Here is a 15,857-nt window from a genome sequence, read left to right on the forward strand (position 1 = left end):
ACGTCAAGATGTTACCTGCATTTCATCCACCCATCTTAAGAGGTCCTGGACAAATTTCATATTGACTTCTTCTTCTGTTAAATTCTGATCAATGAAAGCCGATTTCATCAGAGGCTTCCGAATCTGTGTCAATTTGAGTGTTTGAAGTGCACCTGTGTCAACTCCAGTTATGTAGCTTTGAATTAACCGTGGTGGGAAGCCCGGAGTGTATGCTGGGGTGATGGCTGGCGTCACTCTTGGGGAAAAGCCTGATGATAAACCTGACGTCAGACTGGATGAGGTCAAGGAGGGAGACAAACCCTGACTTAGTCCAGAGTTTAAATTAGGGCTTAGGCTTGGTGCAAATCCTGAGTTTAAGCTTTGTGTTATTCCTGATATCATCATCTTGGTCTGTTCTGTTGTTAGTATTCTCCCTTTGTTGTAGATTGAAGAACACTCTGCTTTTAAGGCCATAAGGTTATCTCGGAGTTTTGCAACCCTACATTAAAACAGACAAAAGCATTCACCACAGAAATTGTCTAGATATTGCCTCAGAATTTTCATGAACAACATCGGTCAAAAATAATAATAGAAATCAGAATTAAATAAACTATCATAATAAAAGAGTTAGATCCATTTGTTCCAATAAAGCCTTTTATGCACTGCAAAAAATTTGATGCATTCATGCTATAATGGTAATGTCAAGCTGTATGTTTTTGGATGTAAAATGTAATCATATAACAAGACCAATAAGCCTGTATAATCAGTTTTATCTCAAATGCGATTCCTAAATATGCTTGTAAACATGCTCTTCTCATGTGAAAAGGACAGCTTGTTTAAGACATCATTTGTGCATCTTTGAGAAGGAAGTACAAAAGTGACTATAAAAGTAGGACTCAAACCATATGGCTACTAATGGGGAAAAAATGCATACAGAATCAAAAAGGCTGTTCTACATACTGGTAGCAATATTAGTCCACACGTGATAGTAAAAGTCAACCTGTTATAGGTGAGCCACACATATGCCCCCGGAAACCACCCAGAGCAGATTGTGCTCTCGCTAACATGAGGTCTCAGCTTGGTAGGCTGCAGGGAATAGCTTTTACTGAGAAAAAAAGGAGAAATGGGAGATTTTCTTTTTATCCAGCAAAAGGACTGACAATGGCAATGTTCCTGCTGGTACTAGCCTTACCTAGGAACTGGTGAAGATTTTACGGCCAAAAAGTTGTCCAATTCTGATTTACAGAAGCACTCATTTATATATGTTTACATAACTGGCAGCGTGTCATAAAAGTAGCCAAAGACATTGCTAGAGACACATGCTGAATACGGGATATCCTAAACAATACTTATTATTATATGGTAGAATTATCTTACCCTGGGCTACAGGGCAGCTGAAATGATTTCAGAAATCAGACTTTAAAGCAGAATTATCTATGCACTACTTTTGAAACCATTCTCTAACTCTAGCATAGATGAATGGATATCCTAATTAAAGTCAAAATTAGCATCGTTTAAATAAATTGTTTAAACAACTTGAACACAGACCTAAGTAAGTCAAACCAATTTCTGTTAAAGTTACAGAAATTGCCAAGAACAGAATAGTCACTGGCATGAAACAAGCTAGGAGCTCCTATTCCTAAATAGCAACCTTAACGTATATACCTTTGGACTAATTGATCCGCCTGATAATATTTTCCATCAGTAAGAATCTGGGCATCCATAACTTGTTGGCGGAGAAGATTCTCACACTCAAGTAGATAGCCTGCAATCTCAGCTTCATTCTGGAACTGCAGGCCTGCTTCTAATCGTTTTCTATCCTAAGTTTAAACAGGGGGGGGAAAATCACACATGTATTTAACTGGAAAATAAATTCTTCATGAGATACTTCTGTTCTTCTACACTAATAACCTTTTGGGGACAGACAATAATTATGCTTACTTAGAAATCTTTTAGATGTTTATGTCTGAAAAATACATTGTATATATTTCAATTATCATGAAATATATCTGTAACAGCTTAATTTTAGACCATCAACTATTTATTACATCAAGCCAAATTTTCAATATAGATTGCTCTCTCCAAAAACAGTAGTGTAATTAAATAGTGGCTTCCCCATTTAGATAAACAGAAATACGTACCTGAACATACAGAACTCTTTTGGAAAACTACCATCAGTGTGATTAATTAACTTTATTTTCTATATTAAAATGCTTTGTAAAAGGTTGCTTAAGCAGCCGTGATTGCTTATTTTCTGAAATTGATACAAAGGCATTTTTTTTTTACTGGATAAAACATGAGACAACTGGATTTTCCATTTTACCAGACGAAATTTACCATAAAGGTAAGGGTAAAGGTTTCCCCTGTCCAATCATTTCCAACTCTAGGGGGTGGTGCTCATCCCTGTTTCTTAGCTAAGGGAGCCAGTCACGTGGTTAGCATGACTGTAAGCCAAGGCACATGGAATGCTGTTACTTTCCCACTAAAATGGTACCTATTTATCTACTCGCATTTGCATGCTTTCAAATTAGGTGTGCAAGAGCTGGAGCAAGTAATGGGAGCTCACCCCGTTATGTAACACTTGGGTCTCAAACCCGGACTGTCAGCTTTCCAGCTGACAAGCTCAGCATCTTTAACCACTGAGCCATCATGCTTTCTGAAATTTTAAAATTTAAATTTACCATAAGTACAGTACATGAATTTCATAAGGCAGCTATCAATGCAAAAAAGAAAAGTATAATCTCTTACGGACATTTACTTGTACAGGGCTGTTAAGTTCCTTGATTTTTGATGTATTTTCAATTTTAAAAACGCTTATCTATTCTTGAACACTGAAAACAAATATTAAATTCAGGATGTATAGTGGGAACGCACTCCATAGTCTTAACTTGAAATAATAATGCCTATTAACACTAATGCACATCTAGCATTTGTTTTTCCTTTCTGGCAGATACAATATTCCTGAGCATTCTCTACCTCCTCTAAGTTTATTGACAGCCTTCAAAACTGCAGTGAAATTACAATAAGCATATACTGTGTTCCCTTAAAAAATGTTTAGAATATATGTTCCCAATGCCTTATTGACACAGACAAAGATTGAAGCATTTAAAACAGTAGCTTTATACTACTTTAAAATGTTTTTAATCCAGAAAGGTGGCATAATATGCAAAAGGAGATCATGTTGTTAGTCAATTCATTGCATGCATGATGACATATGATAGATGTCTATGGTACTCCAAAACGAGCTATTAATAAGTACAGATAATTCTTCTCATCTTCCAAATAATTCTGAAAACGGTTATCATAATTCCTGTTTTAAAAAGGCAAAGCCTGAAGCCATAGAGTGTGATTTGTTTTGCCCATCGGGTAAGTATCTAATTGTACAAGATCTAAACAAAGATGCTGTCCTTCTATTTTTTATCCAATAATCCACATGGGTTTTCAATAAAGAAAAAAAGTAAACAAAACTAGATATTCAAAACTACTTACTGACTGCATAGCATTTCGAGCAAGCATTAGCTTGTCTTCACAATTCAGGCTGTCCCGCTGAACTCTGTTTGCAATTTGCTGCAGCATATCTAACCTAAAGACATCAAAGTTAAGACAGGTCCCATAAAGCTGATTATGCCTTTCTCCATACAGTAAAGTAGTATTAACTGTTACCAAATAAAACTGAACCAAATTCTGCAATGTAATGTCAAAACCTACCTGGATCCTTCCATTGGACCATTGCCGAAGCTTATACACGAATTAGCAAGAGTTGGACCACAGTTAACAGATACGAAGTTTTCATTAGAATCAATGCTGGTTCGGGTACTAGTGCTATTACTAAAAGAGTCACTACTCTGGTAGCCATAACTGTTAGCATTCATTTTTCATAGCCAGAAAGCTTCTTGGTTGTTTGAAAACTGAAAAAAGCAGAATGCCTGCAAATGTGCACAGCTATCAGAAAGGAGTTAGCTTTAAGAGCAGTTCCACCATTGCATCCTTAAATAGACTTTAGTGTGCATATTCAAAACCCTGTAAATATTATTCTGATTCCTCTTCAGATTTTGCCTTCAGCTATATATGCCAATGTGGGCTTGGCTTCTCCAGCTTTAAGTGCCTGTACAAGTAGGGACTAATCAGAATGATTAGGGCGTTAACACTGAAGGAAAAGTGCCAAATACCTTTAGGTAACTGTCATCCAATCTCAGAAACCTAACTGATATGGGACAGGATAAGCAGATCTTACTTTTAAAGATCTGCAACTCCAATATGTAAAAAAAAAATTGATCAATAGTCATTTTATAGAGTTGCAGTATTTTTTTTAAATGAAATGATTCATTATATTCATATTTGCTTTTACATGGGATAACAATGGTCTGTCTTCATTTTGATCCTGCTATGCTCCAACTTCATGTGCTTTCGATAATTGCTTATATTACAGCCAAAACAGGACCAGGACTATAGCTCATCTTGCACAAACTACTTTGCAGAGAATTCAAATTAAGAATGTATTTATAAATGTTTTTGTTCTATTTAAACAGATTCACTGTGCATTTATTGGGATAAAAAGATCAGAACTGCAGAGTCAATGGTTATTTTTGCAATCGGCTAGCAATGCTGGTTTACTGACTGCTCTAATTTTTTCTATAAAATGTGGTAGAATCTTTATTTTGACTGTTTGGCATTAAAAAGATTTTGCACGTGTACAAGCAAAAATGCCAGTCAACACATCAGGTGTTCTGATTTCTTGCTGGCAAGGAGTATCAATATTATATCCCACCATTAGAATTCTTTTAAGTTTATTATTACCCTTATTATAGTCTTTATTTCGTTAAGGAAATTGAGGCTGCTTCTCCTTCAGCACTACACTTCCTTTAACAGCAGATTATTTTATAATGAATCTTATTGTTCAACAAATCCCTATTCTGTAACTGACCCCCAGTTTATATTAATGCTATTTTAAACTGTTAAGACTAGGCTTATCATATATGAAAACTGTGATAAAGCTTATCCTGTATGAAAATGATGAAAGCAAAGATAGAGCAAACTCAAAACTCTTTGCTCACATCTAGTGATCAAATGGACTTTTGCAACCCAAATACAGAGTATCTAGCAAAGCCTTTTAATGCATCTTCTTAAACATGGTTAATGTTTCCTAATTTCCCCTCATAACAGAAACTTCTTTAGATAAGACAACAGACAAGATGAAAAAGATGGACTTAATAATGGGAGAAAATAAATACTACACCTGGGTTGAGGCACAGCACCATTTCCATGAGCATCAGGGATGAGGAACTTCTAGCTGGCCCTTCAAACTAATCCATTTCCCCACAGACCTCAAGCGAGGTCCCTCCCCTCTCTGCCTATCAAGTCCCCTTCCTACCAATTATGATCGCAGATTACCCCAACTTTTTGTTTTCCTAATAAACACAATATATACTGAGGCAAATAATTAACATACAGAAGTGGGAGGAGGGGTCCCTTTGGTTACCATGTAAAGAAGAAACAAAGCCCTGAATGAACAGGGTAAGGCCTTTGCTCTCTTGCTTCGTTAAGCTGGAAGCAAATCTGGACAAAGTCAGAGAGATCAAAAGGCAAACTAAAGGTTTCTTGGTTGTGTAATCTGAGAGAGAAATTTTAATACATAAGATAAAATATTAACAGGTTAAGGTCCACAACCAGTCAAAATATATATAGAAAAAAATATTTTGATACAAAACGAATAGTATGGTAACAACAGAAGCTTGAGACAATCTCACCTGCTGTTGACAACTCAGCCTTTAGAGAATAACCAATCTCTAAACCCTTGCTGGTTTACTTTCTACACAATGGATATTGCAGTAGTAACAAATATCAGTCATAATTCTTGAAGGGCAAGCATCAAACTTAAGATGAGCATGAAAACCAGTGGAATGGGCAAAGCCATTGTCTCAAATATTGGCCAAAGCAAGATTTTCATTTTTTTCCCTTGAAACAGGATAGGGAATTCATTATTTTTCATTATTAAATTTATTTGGGCGCTTAGGGCAGGGGTCCTCAACCCCGGTCCATGGACCAGTACCAGGCCACGCCATGCCAGCAACTGGTCCACACAAACAAGCAAAGCCCCATTCGTGGGATGCAGCCAGCACACAAAATCATGCACTCTCCGGTCCGTGGAAAAATCTTTCTCCACAAAAGGTTGGGGACCTCTGGCTTAGGGTACAACTTTCATTTCTTCTCTGCCTCAGAATAGTAGGGAACATAATGCGAATTCTCTTAATTATCCAGGAGGCTCAAGCAGTCCTGAAAAGATTCCCAAGACTGCACGTGGCCTTGGGGAGTCAGCCTGTTTGCTTTGACTTCATGGCACACAATGTCCTTGGCATCGGTATGAATTTCCTTCAGCAGATACCATGGCATAAAGCTCTGAGGCAATCTACCAATCTACCCTTCCAAGAGACTTGGTCTACCATCTCAGACGGGGTAACTGCCACTTTTTTTTTTTTAACTCTCCTGAGGCTTCTGAGAAAAAGATGGTGGCAGCAAACTCAATCCTATAATTGCCCTGGCAAACTTCAGAAAGTATTAACTACTGTTTGCTGATCTGTGACCATAATAAACGTTGGTCGGGACTGAAACATAAACCTTGAGAAAACTGTTTACTGCAAGCAATGTTTGATAACTGGAATTATCCAAATTGTCCAAATTCTGATGGGCAAAACATCAGACAAGGTTATAGTTACATACTTGCTATTTAATACAGAACTCTGCATAAGCTTGCTTGATAATTATATGAATAAAATTAAGCGTAAGTACAGATATTTGTTCAATTTAAAAGCAATATTCAATTAATGAGCCTCACCCGACAATTCATTTCTACAAAGGAAATTTTGACTGCCTCTGTTTCAAGTTTAAAGTGTCTCTGCCTATTATGTAATGCATTCTATTGAGCAGTTTCAACCCGGCAGGGATAACATGCCCATAAAACAAATAATCAGCCCACCTTTCAACTTCTGGTCGAAGCATCTTTTCTCTTTCCAACATAGCAATAATTAGCTTTCCCCATTCTTTTTCAATGTCATTTGGGTGGTAGCCTTGAGGAAGCTTGATACGCCCAAACTCAATCCAAACCTTTGAAGGCAAGAAATAATTGCATAAAATTGAGAAACCAAATCAAGCATAAAAATGAGAAATAAATCCAGCCTGCACCAGTCCACACAATGTAGCTTACCTCTAGTAATTTATATAGATGCTTGATTTTTGATTTGTCTATCTCCTTTGGTGGAATTTCTGTTTCCTTAAATTGTAAATACTGGTTATAAAGTGCCTAAAGGAAAACAAACAGATATTCTGATCTACTAAGGCTTATAAAAACTTGTCATGCTCATCACTGTGAAACCAAATTGTCTAATTTACTTAATATCAACAACAAAATATATGGATTTACAAGAAAAAAAGAGAATTAAACCGTATGTCTCTCATTCAGCTTTCCCTTGCTATCTTGGTTCTTTTAAGTCCAAGGTTAACTTAAATCTTCTACCCGCTGGTGTTCTTGGATGTAATCCCCACAGTTAAATGCTGCACAGGATTCTGTTTGATGTCTCTTTTATGAACTGGACAAGAATCCAAACCATTAAATTTGTGTTAGTTGTGGCAGTGGCTTGCGCAGCCTCAGATTAAAATGCATTCTAATGCCTCCAAGCCAGGGAGATACCCTTTATTGCTTAATCTTTACATGAATATTGTGTTTAGATTTGTGGCTCCTTCCCAAGATTCTAATATCTAAAATCACTGATTATACATAGTTGATCAGAAACCCAGTTTTTTTCCATCGCCACGTGACTAACAGTAGATTGACTGAGGATTGATTTATTTATCAAACTTATATAGCCACCCATCTCAGGATCATGTGATAAGGATAGAAGATAATCCATCGGTGAGAACTTCACGCATAAAAACTATGTTTGTAGGAAAATAGCATGAGAGGGGAGAAGGAATTTAACCTAACATTCTCTCTGACATAATAGCTTCCAGCATTTTTACATCAAGGGACATGTAACAGTGCAAACTATGCCAGCCCCTTAAGTTCTCAGAAGAGCTGTGCTGAGCAAATTTACTTCACTCTCTCCTATACCCACTGTCTATTGTGCGGGAACTGGCTTTGAGCAGATTCTGAATCTTGAATCAAATATTTTATGCTCCAGCACTGCCATTTCTGTAATTTAAAGGACATGGGAGTTTTGTGGATCACTATACATGAATAGGTGAGTACTCTAAAGGAGTAGAACCTAATATTCTTTAAAAACTGTATTCTGGCAATATAAACAAAAGAGAAAAAATCACCTTGAGTTCTACAGGATTGTTTGGAAATGCTCTGTCAATCATTATTGTGGCATGGTGCCTAATCCATTGGATGAGGTAGTTCACCATATTCTGGTATTCAATCCATTTGACTTCAACATCCTAAGAGAAGCAATAAAGTAGCACACCAATTGTAAAGACTTTGCTTGTCAATTGTATCTGTTGCATTATAGCTAAGCAACCATCAAGCTCTATCTAACTTAGTCCTAAAGTGATAGCAAAAATTACAATTTGAATTGGCAAAGTCTTCTTTGCAAGCAATTTTTGAATACCAGTGCAGACACTGGATCTTCCAGGCCTATACCTCTTGGGCTCCTGATTCAAATTCTCCTCCTCTCCTGTACTCAGTATGAGATTTTGCCCACTCTTAAGTTCTCCTTTATAGCATCTATATGTACTTGTAAACCATGTATTCTTCTGTTATCTGATTTTAGTTCTCTTATCTACCGTTCACTTGATTTCTAGCTTTACTCCCAGCACTTCCCTTACTTACTTTGAGAAGCAGTCCAGCCTTACTGTAAGCGCTATACATTTTTTTTGAAGCCCTCTTCTGTCAATATCCTTCTCTTACCTTTTTCTTCTTTTTTCCCTTTTTTCCCCTAGTGCAGAGGTCCCCAACCTTTTGGGCACCAGGGACCGGTTCCATGGAGAGAGGTTTTTCCGTGGACTGGAGGGGGCGTGGTACTGCCTGCATCCTGCGGATGAGGTTTTGCTTGTTTGTGCAGCCCGGTGCCGGTCCACAGACTGGGGCTTGGGGACCCCTGCCCTAGTGACCTATTTTTAACTTCATAACTCTATCACATCAGGCCTATATGCATTTTTTCCCCACACATGGCTATGCTCTACTGCAGGGGTCCCCAATCTGTGGGCCACGGCCCACTACTGGGCCATTACCTATTCGCAACCAGGCCATGTGAGTGGTGGGCTGATGTGCACATGTGCACAGCTTGATTCATGCAAGTGGCCAGCACCGGTGCTTACACTCCACTCACTGCTCACACAAATGAAGCTGTGTGCATGTGTGCGTGCTTGCCCCTCACACAAAACCATCCCCTCTTCCCTCCCTTCCCCAGGCTGTCAACCCGGAAAGGTTGGGGAATGCTGCTCTAATGAATGGGCTTGAAGAATAGGTCCCCAAAATTACTCATAAACCCAGTTGCTAATTTCATGATACACTTTAATCAGCATCATGTCCGTGAGGACTCATTTCAACATGCCCTGCTCAACAGCCTAAATATCAGGTAAACCCAACAGAACGCGGCATCTGAAAAAGGAAGTGGACTCAACTACCCTGCATGGAGGAAGTATGACCAAAGGGAGAGTTCTCACTTCTTAGTACTATCATTCTATGACCTATTGTTATTCAAGTTGTTTTCTACAGGAACTAGCAGTTATATAAGCTTTGAGCCCCAATGAAACAGCCACACTCTTAACTTTACATAACATTTCAGTATTTCTGCCTAAAAATTGTTCTGAGTGTATAAAACTAGTTTCTTACTTACATGTGCACTGATGCCTTCACCACCTTCAGGTACTTTGGGAAATGCATCATAAAGTGATGATACATAAGTGATTACTGATTTCTCATCTGGCGAGGAGACATTGACATCTAAAGTGTACAAGTGGATAAGGCAATCTTTACAATACAGATACCACAACATCAGGCTTTCTATCAAGCTTTTTGAAGCCTGTCAATCAACAGTATTTTCAATTCATCAACTCACCTTCAGGATCCAAAAGCCTGGCAACTCCAAGTTTTTCAGCTACAAAAAAAGCATGCTCTAAATTTGCAAGGTTGCTTTGAACAGCAACAGTATTCATGTCTACCAGGTCCGGCCTGTAAAAGAAAAGAATGTAATCTGGTTTTAGAGGGCAATACGTGAGCAGTGATGTTCATTTATTTTTGAATATGGGATAGGTTTTCAAGGGAAAGGTTATTACTTCAGAGGAAATGGGCCCTACATTTCAACTTTTCAGGTCCCAGTCAGACTTTTCTCTCTGAAAAAGAATGATTTAGGTTTTAGGAAATAGGTTTTTATCACAAGGGAAAGGCAGAGGAGTGGAAACTTCCAGTGTTTTACATAGAGAAGTCACTGGTTGAGATCAGAATCCCTTGTCATTCCAAAACATTATGTCTGGATATCTTACAATTAACAAGACGTGCCTCACCTCTTCTGCCTTTTGTAGATAGGAAAAGTAAGTGGTGGGCAACATTTTGAGGAGAGGGTGGTTCAAAATGATGAGATCGTAAAACTACATCTTATGATGGACTTGTCTTACTCTAATGAAATTCCCTGCTTCATCATGCTTGCCAACTTTTTTTATATATCTCTTATGTTTTAATGCTTTTAAGTGTAGTTTCTTTCTCATGTCACCCACAGCTGTTGAGAGGACGGCTGCATACAAGTTTTTGTTGTTATTGTTTCTTCTTCTTCTTCTTCTTCTTCTTCTTCTTCTTCTTCTTCTTCTTCTTCTTCTTCTTCTTCTTCTTCTTCTTCTTCTTCTTCTTCTTCTTCTTCTTCTTCTTCTTCTTCTTCTTCTTCTTCTTCTTCTTCTCCTTCTCCTTCTCCTTCCTCTTCTCCTTCTTCTTCTTCTTCTTCTTCTTTTCTTCTTCTCCTTCTTCCTCCTCTTCCTCCTCCTCCTCCTCCTTCTTCTTCCCCTCCTCCTTCCCCTCCTCCTTTCTCTTCCTCTCCTTCTTCTCCCCCTCCCCTCCCCACCTTCAGCATGCTTAGTTCAATTTCTCCCTATCTTGTCACTCCATCTTCTCCCGAATGAGCTAAAAAGAATCCTGACCATTCATGTGATAGAAAGACATAGGTGGGGGGAAACAACCATCAGAAAAAAAGGAACTAAGATAGGAGTGGAAAATATGATGTCCAGATGTTTTCTATATCTGCAACTCCAACAAGCCCTTGCCTCTAACCATGCTAGTTAGTGATAAGAGAAATTGAGCCTGAGGACACAGTGCTGTCTAAAAATTAAGGAAATATAGTTTTCCAATTCTAAAATGGGTGGGATGATAATCCTTTTCCTAATGATAATCATCATACATTTCAGCTTACAGTCACCTCCATTCGTCCAATCATTAAAGACATTACCCTAATATATAGGGTTTCCTGCCTGAGCAGGGGATTGGACTAGATGACCTCTAAGGTCCCTTCCAACTTTTATTATTATTATTATTATTATTATTATTATTATTATTATTATTGATGATTGATCATCGCACAGTCAGCCAGATGTTCAGACTGGATTTGGCATTTTTGTCTACATATCGAGTCCTTACCCAGGACCTGGGATAGGCAGATGTGGATGTTTGATGGTATTACAGATATCGTCACAGGATGGAAGCAGTTCCTAGCAAGGCTGCCTTTTGCTGCTGCTGCTGCTGCTGCTGCTGCCATTATTATTATTATTATTATTATTATTATTATTATTATTATTATTATTATTATTATTATTATTATTATTATTATTATTATTTCTTCAGTTTCTGGCTGAAGTATGCTTTGGCCGTTAATTCCTTAAACAGTGGGAAATCTCTACTGATTTTTTTTTTAAAAAAGAGGACTTCAATCAAAGGTATCAGCAAAAAGTCCAAGCCCTGCAATTAGCACACTATTAGCCCCAACCTACCAAATTTAAACTTTAAAAGTTATTACTTCCTTCAATTGATTTATGAAAACAATATCTTCGGATACAACACTCAGATAATGAACGATAAAATTCATTATAACAATGGTAGATTTGAAAAAATAGGCCTTTTGTATCTTTTGTGCCACTAACAGATTAATAAACAAGGATATATTTTGAAACAAACGAACACTGTGTGAAGCTGCAAAAGGGGTGAAATCTATCTAAAAACATACAGATGTTCCTCTGATTCTGCTGACTTCTGAGACATTTCACACATGTTGCTTGTAATGAAGCAACTTGTGATATGCAAAACTCAACTATGCCTATTCAGCTGCCAGTTTTTCAAAAACAAGAAAGGGCAAGTTGTAATATATTTGCTATCTTTTTAGTGAAAAGAAAATGCCACTGCCACATAAACAGACTGCAATGCAGAATGTTTTTCTTTAATTCAAGAAGAGGCAAGCTGAAATTTGCTCTGCAACATCAAGTGACTCCAAGGGCAACCACGTTTGTATTACAAATGTCAAATCTATTATCTCTCTAGTTGTTGTATGTAGTGAAACTCTGCAAATTACTTACCTCAATAAATGCATAGGGAAATGTCCCCCCCAAAGAAAAATCAGACAGAAGAAAATATTTGTCTCTTTCACTTTATTATTGGTACTAACCATCATTTAAAATGTTAATATTAGTTACAATTATCTTCAGCCTCATTTTATAAATAATATAGTACCGTATATCTAAGATAACCCTGGTACCTATCCTAAAAGGATATTTAAAAAGTGCACATCTATATACTGTATTTATACACGAATAGTATTTCTGTTAATTATTAAAGCTTTCCAGTGATGATAAAATACATGTCGAAAACACATCTATGATGTACTTATTGTAAATATGCATTATCCAGTCTTTATAAGTGCAAGTCATTCTATAGCAGATTTCTTACTAAACCAATTTCCTGCCGAAGAAAATATATGAACTCAAAGAAAGGGAAAGAGCAGGGAGAAAACATAACAAATTGCTTGTATCGTGATTGTCATACTCAGAATAAGGTATCTTTCTTCCAAATATTGTTTGATTTTGGCCCTTTTAAAATTATAGATCAGTGATGGCGAACCTTTTAGAGACTGAGTGCCCAAACTCCACTTATTTATCGCCGGGTGCCAGGTGGGCATGGCCCACTGGGTGGGCATGGCTGTGGTGGGCATGGCAGATTGGATGGGTGTGGCCAAGGTGGGCGTGGTCACCTCAATGTTGCTCATGGGGAGGGATGCCTCTGGGGGGGTGGGCAGGGTTGGGAGAGATCCAGGGGGTCTCTGGAAAGTGGGGCGATAGGCAGGAGGCTTGTCCTGTGGGGTGTGGTGAGGCAGGGTGGGGTGCCATTGCCATGGGGAAAGGCAAGGGCCGGGGCGGCTGCTGCCTGACACCATTGGCCCCTGCACACACAGGCCAGCGAGCGCATGGGGGGCGACGGTGTCCGTCAGCAACCACAGCCTGCTGGCCCCTCAATTGGTGCACTCTGGGGTTCCGCAGCCCGCCGCCAGCAGTTCAAAGAAGCCGCCTCTGAGCTGGATGGCCGGCCGACAGCTGAGGAGGCGATGCAGTGGGTTGTACCTGGGAAAAGGAGAGCATGCGAGGCCAGGAGGGACGGGACGGGGGGGGAGAACCAGCCATGCCGGGATGCATCCAGCCACATGGGACCTTGGCGAGTTAGCAGGCGGCTGGTGGAAGAGGGACAGTTGCCATCTCCGGGGCATGGTACCTGTGCCCACAGAGAGGGCTCTGAGTGCCGCCTCTGGCACCCGTGCCATAGGTTCGCCACCACTGTTATAGATTATCTAACCACATGGATTAAGAAAATAGAATCTAAGAAACTTCATTCTTTTGGGACAACCATTTCCTAATAAGAAATGTATATAAAATTCTTCAGTCATTCTTGGTGTCTTGGTTAAGAAATACTTCTCAAAAGAAACTTTCTATAAACCTGGCACTTATACATGAGTTATTGACTAAATCTCACTGGTACCACACAGACAGGTAAAATCCAAATCTGGTATAGATTGGAAACTGCCATTTTAAGAGAACTGAATACATACATTAAAATGTATGCAGACAATATTCTCTGTCTGACTTAGTAATCTAACACTGGCAATACATGTCTATAGTTTTCAAAACAGTAGTGTTTTTTTCTAGAATTCTCAGTCTTATAACCCTATTTATTTTGATGTCAGTGAACACAGGTTAAACATTTCCTCAGCTTGGGAATATAAAAATAGTCTGTATTCAACCTCAGCTATTGTCTTCTGTTTATCAAATGAAGCAGGTCAATAGTTCCAATATCTAATTAAAAATAAAATAATATTAATGGGTTTCATAAGGCCTCATTACAGATATATAGTTGGCTCCATGTATAGTAACGCTGAAAGAATGGTTACAGTGTCTCTTATTAATTTAATTAAAAGGAACAAATCTGTATTTAGTCAAAAGTTTATTAAAAATTTCCACTGTAGTCTATCAACTGCTTTCCCCCCCTCCACATCTGATGATACCACCATTCTTCATTTCAATATTGTGTTTAATGACCTCTTATAAAACCTGTTTGTGTAAAATAAATAATCAAAGATTGGTCGTTAGTCGTCCACCTTTCCATCCAGACTTAAAGGCCATCTCAATCACAAATTAAACTCTAGATAGCTTACAAAATGGAAAAATTAAAATAACAATAACAACATACCCCCAAAATTACCAAGCATTCTCACTGGGAAAAACAACAAAACAAACCACATAACTTGTAAAAAAAAATTTTTTTTAGCAGGGAACAGGTTCAGAATCTACCTCGCTCTGGGGCTGCTTATAGAACCAAACCTTCACAGTTTCATGGGAACATAGCTAAATTGAGATTGTATGGATTTCAGAAGGGCAGGCACATCTACTGGGAATGTTGCCAGATCTTACTGGATGGGCAGGGGCAACCCATAAATATTTAGGCCCTAACTTATGTAGGATTTGATAGGTGACAACCAACACCTAGAATTGCACCCAGAATTGCATCTAGTCACTAGTGCAGTTTGCAAACTAGTGGTGTTAAGTGAGCAAAACAAATATGCTCATAGCTTCTTACACTAACACAATCCTGAACCTTCTGTATGGCCTTCAAGAATAGTTCCATGTACAGTGTATTCTAGTAATCCAAACAGGTGCTGACTAAGACATGGATAACCATAAAAAGGGCCTCCCTATGTAGGAAAGATACAATTGGTGTGCGAGATGGATTTGTTCAAAGACTCTCTTGGCCAAAGCTTCTACTTAATAAAATTCTAGGAAGAACCCCAATTTACTTACAAGGGAGGTGTAACTACCAAGAATTAAAGATAGTAAATCTCTGTAAAGAAATACAAAGCCACTTGATCTCATCAGGTTTTAACTTAAGATTGTTGCTCCTCATTTAGACCCTGTTAGGATCCAGACAATGTGTAATGCTACATTGGAATGGCCTAAGGAGACAGGATTAAGAGCTGCAGACTAGATAATGGTTAGATAAGAGGCAGCTAAGTCCACAGAACGAATGCGGGCATGGTAAACTTCTCAGAAGAGACCCTCCCTAGTGTATTGGATTGTAAAGGCAAGAGGGAAGAGATGTACTTTCAGACTTGAAAGAATGTGTTTATGTAACCTTACAATAAAGTTAGAGCTAGTACTTATGGGTGACTTTCTTGCCTGGATTATCTTGCAAGGCTGACACATTGAAACAGGACTTACACTACTACGCTGTCTCTTCTGCATTTTGATGATCTCAGTCTGGATGCCTGCAGATGAACTCACTCAGTAGCTTCATGCAAAAATAAATTATTATTAAATTTATATGCTGCCCATCTGACTATCCAAAGCAACTCTTATACTGCAATAGA

At 38.4% G+C, this 15,857-nt stretch overlaps 1 protein-coding gene across 1 annotated transcript in view; it reads right to left on the reverse strand.

The window, feature by feature from the left end:
- Window positions 1–15: 15 nt before the first annotated feature.
- Window positions 16–15,857, reverse strand: part of LOC107295498 (dystonin) — a gene marked incomplete at its 3' end in the record, with an annotated part of 132,679 nt that continues 116,837 nt past the window's right edge. The window contains 8 exon segments of the mRNA XM_015824813.1: window positions 16–478; window positions 1,645–1,799; window positions 3,469–3,562; window positions 6,953–7,080; window positions 7,181–7,276; window positions 8,293–8,412; window positions 9,813–9,919; window positions 10,035–10,147. Of these exon segments, the coding sequence (XP_015680299.1) occupies window positions 16–478; window positions 1,645–1,799; window positions 3,469–3,562; window positions 6,953–7,080; window positions 7,181–7,276; window positions 8,293–8,412; window positions 9,813–9,919; window positions 10,035–10,147 (1,276 nt within the window).

Source organism: Protobothrops mucrosquamatus, unplaced genomic scaffold (genome assembly GCF_001527695.2).
Source record: "Protobothrops mucrosquamatus isolate PMUCROS unplaced genomic scaffold, P.Mucros_1.0 scaffold2367, whole genome shotgun sequence".
In the NCBI taxonomy this organism is placed as follows: Eukaryota; Metazoa; Chordata; class Lepidosauria; order Squamata; family Viperidae; genus Protobothrops; species Protobothrops mucrosquamatus.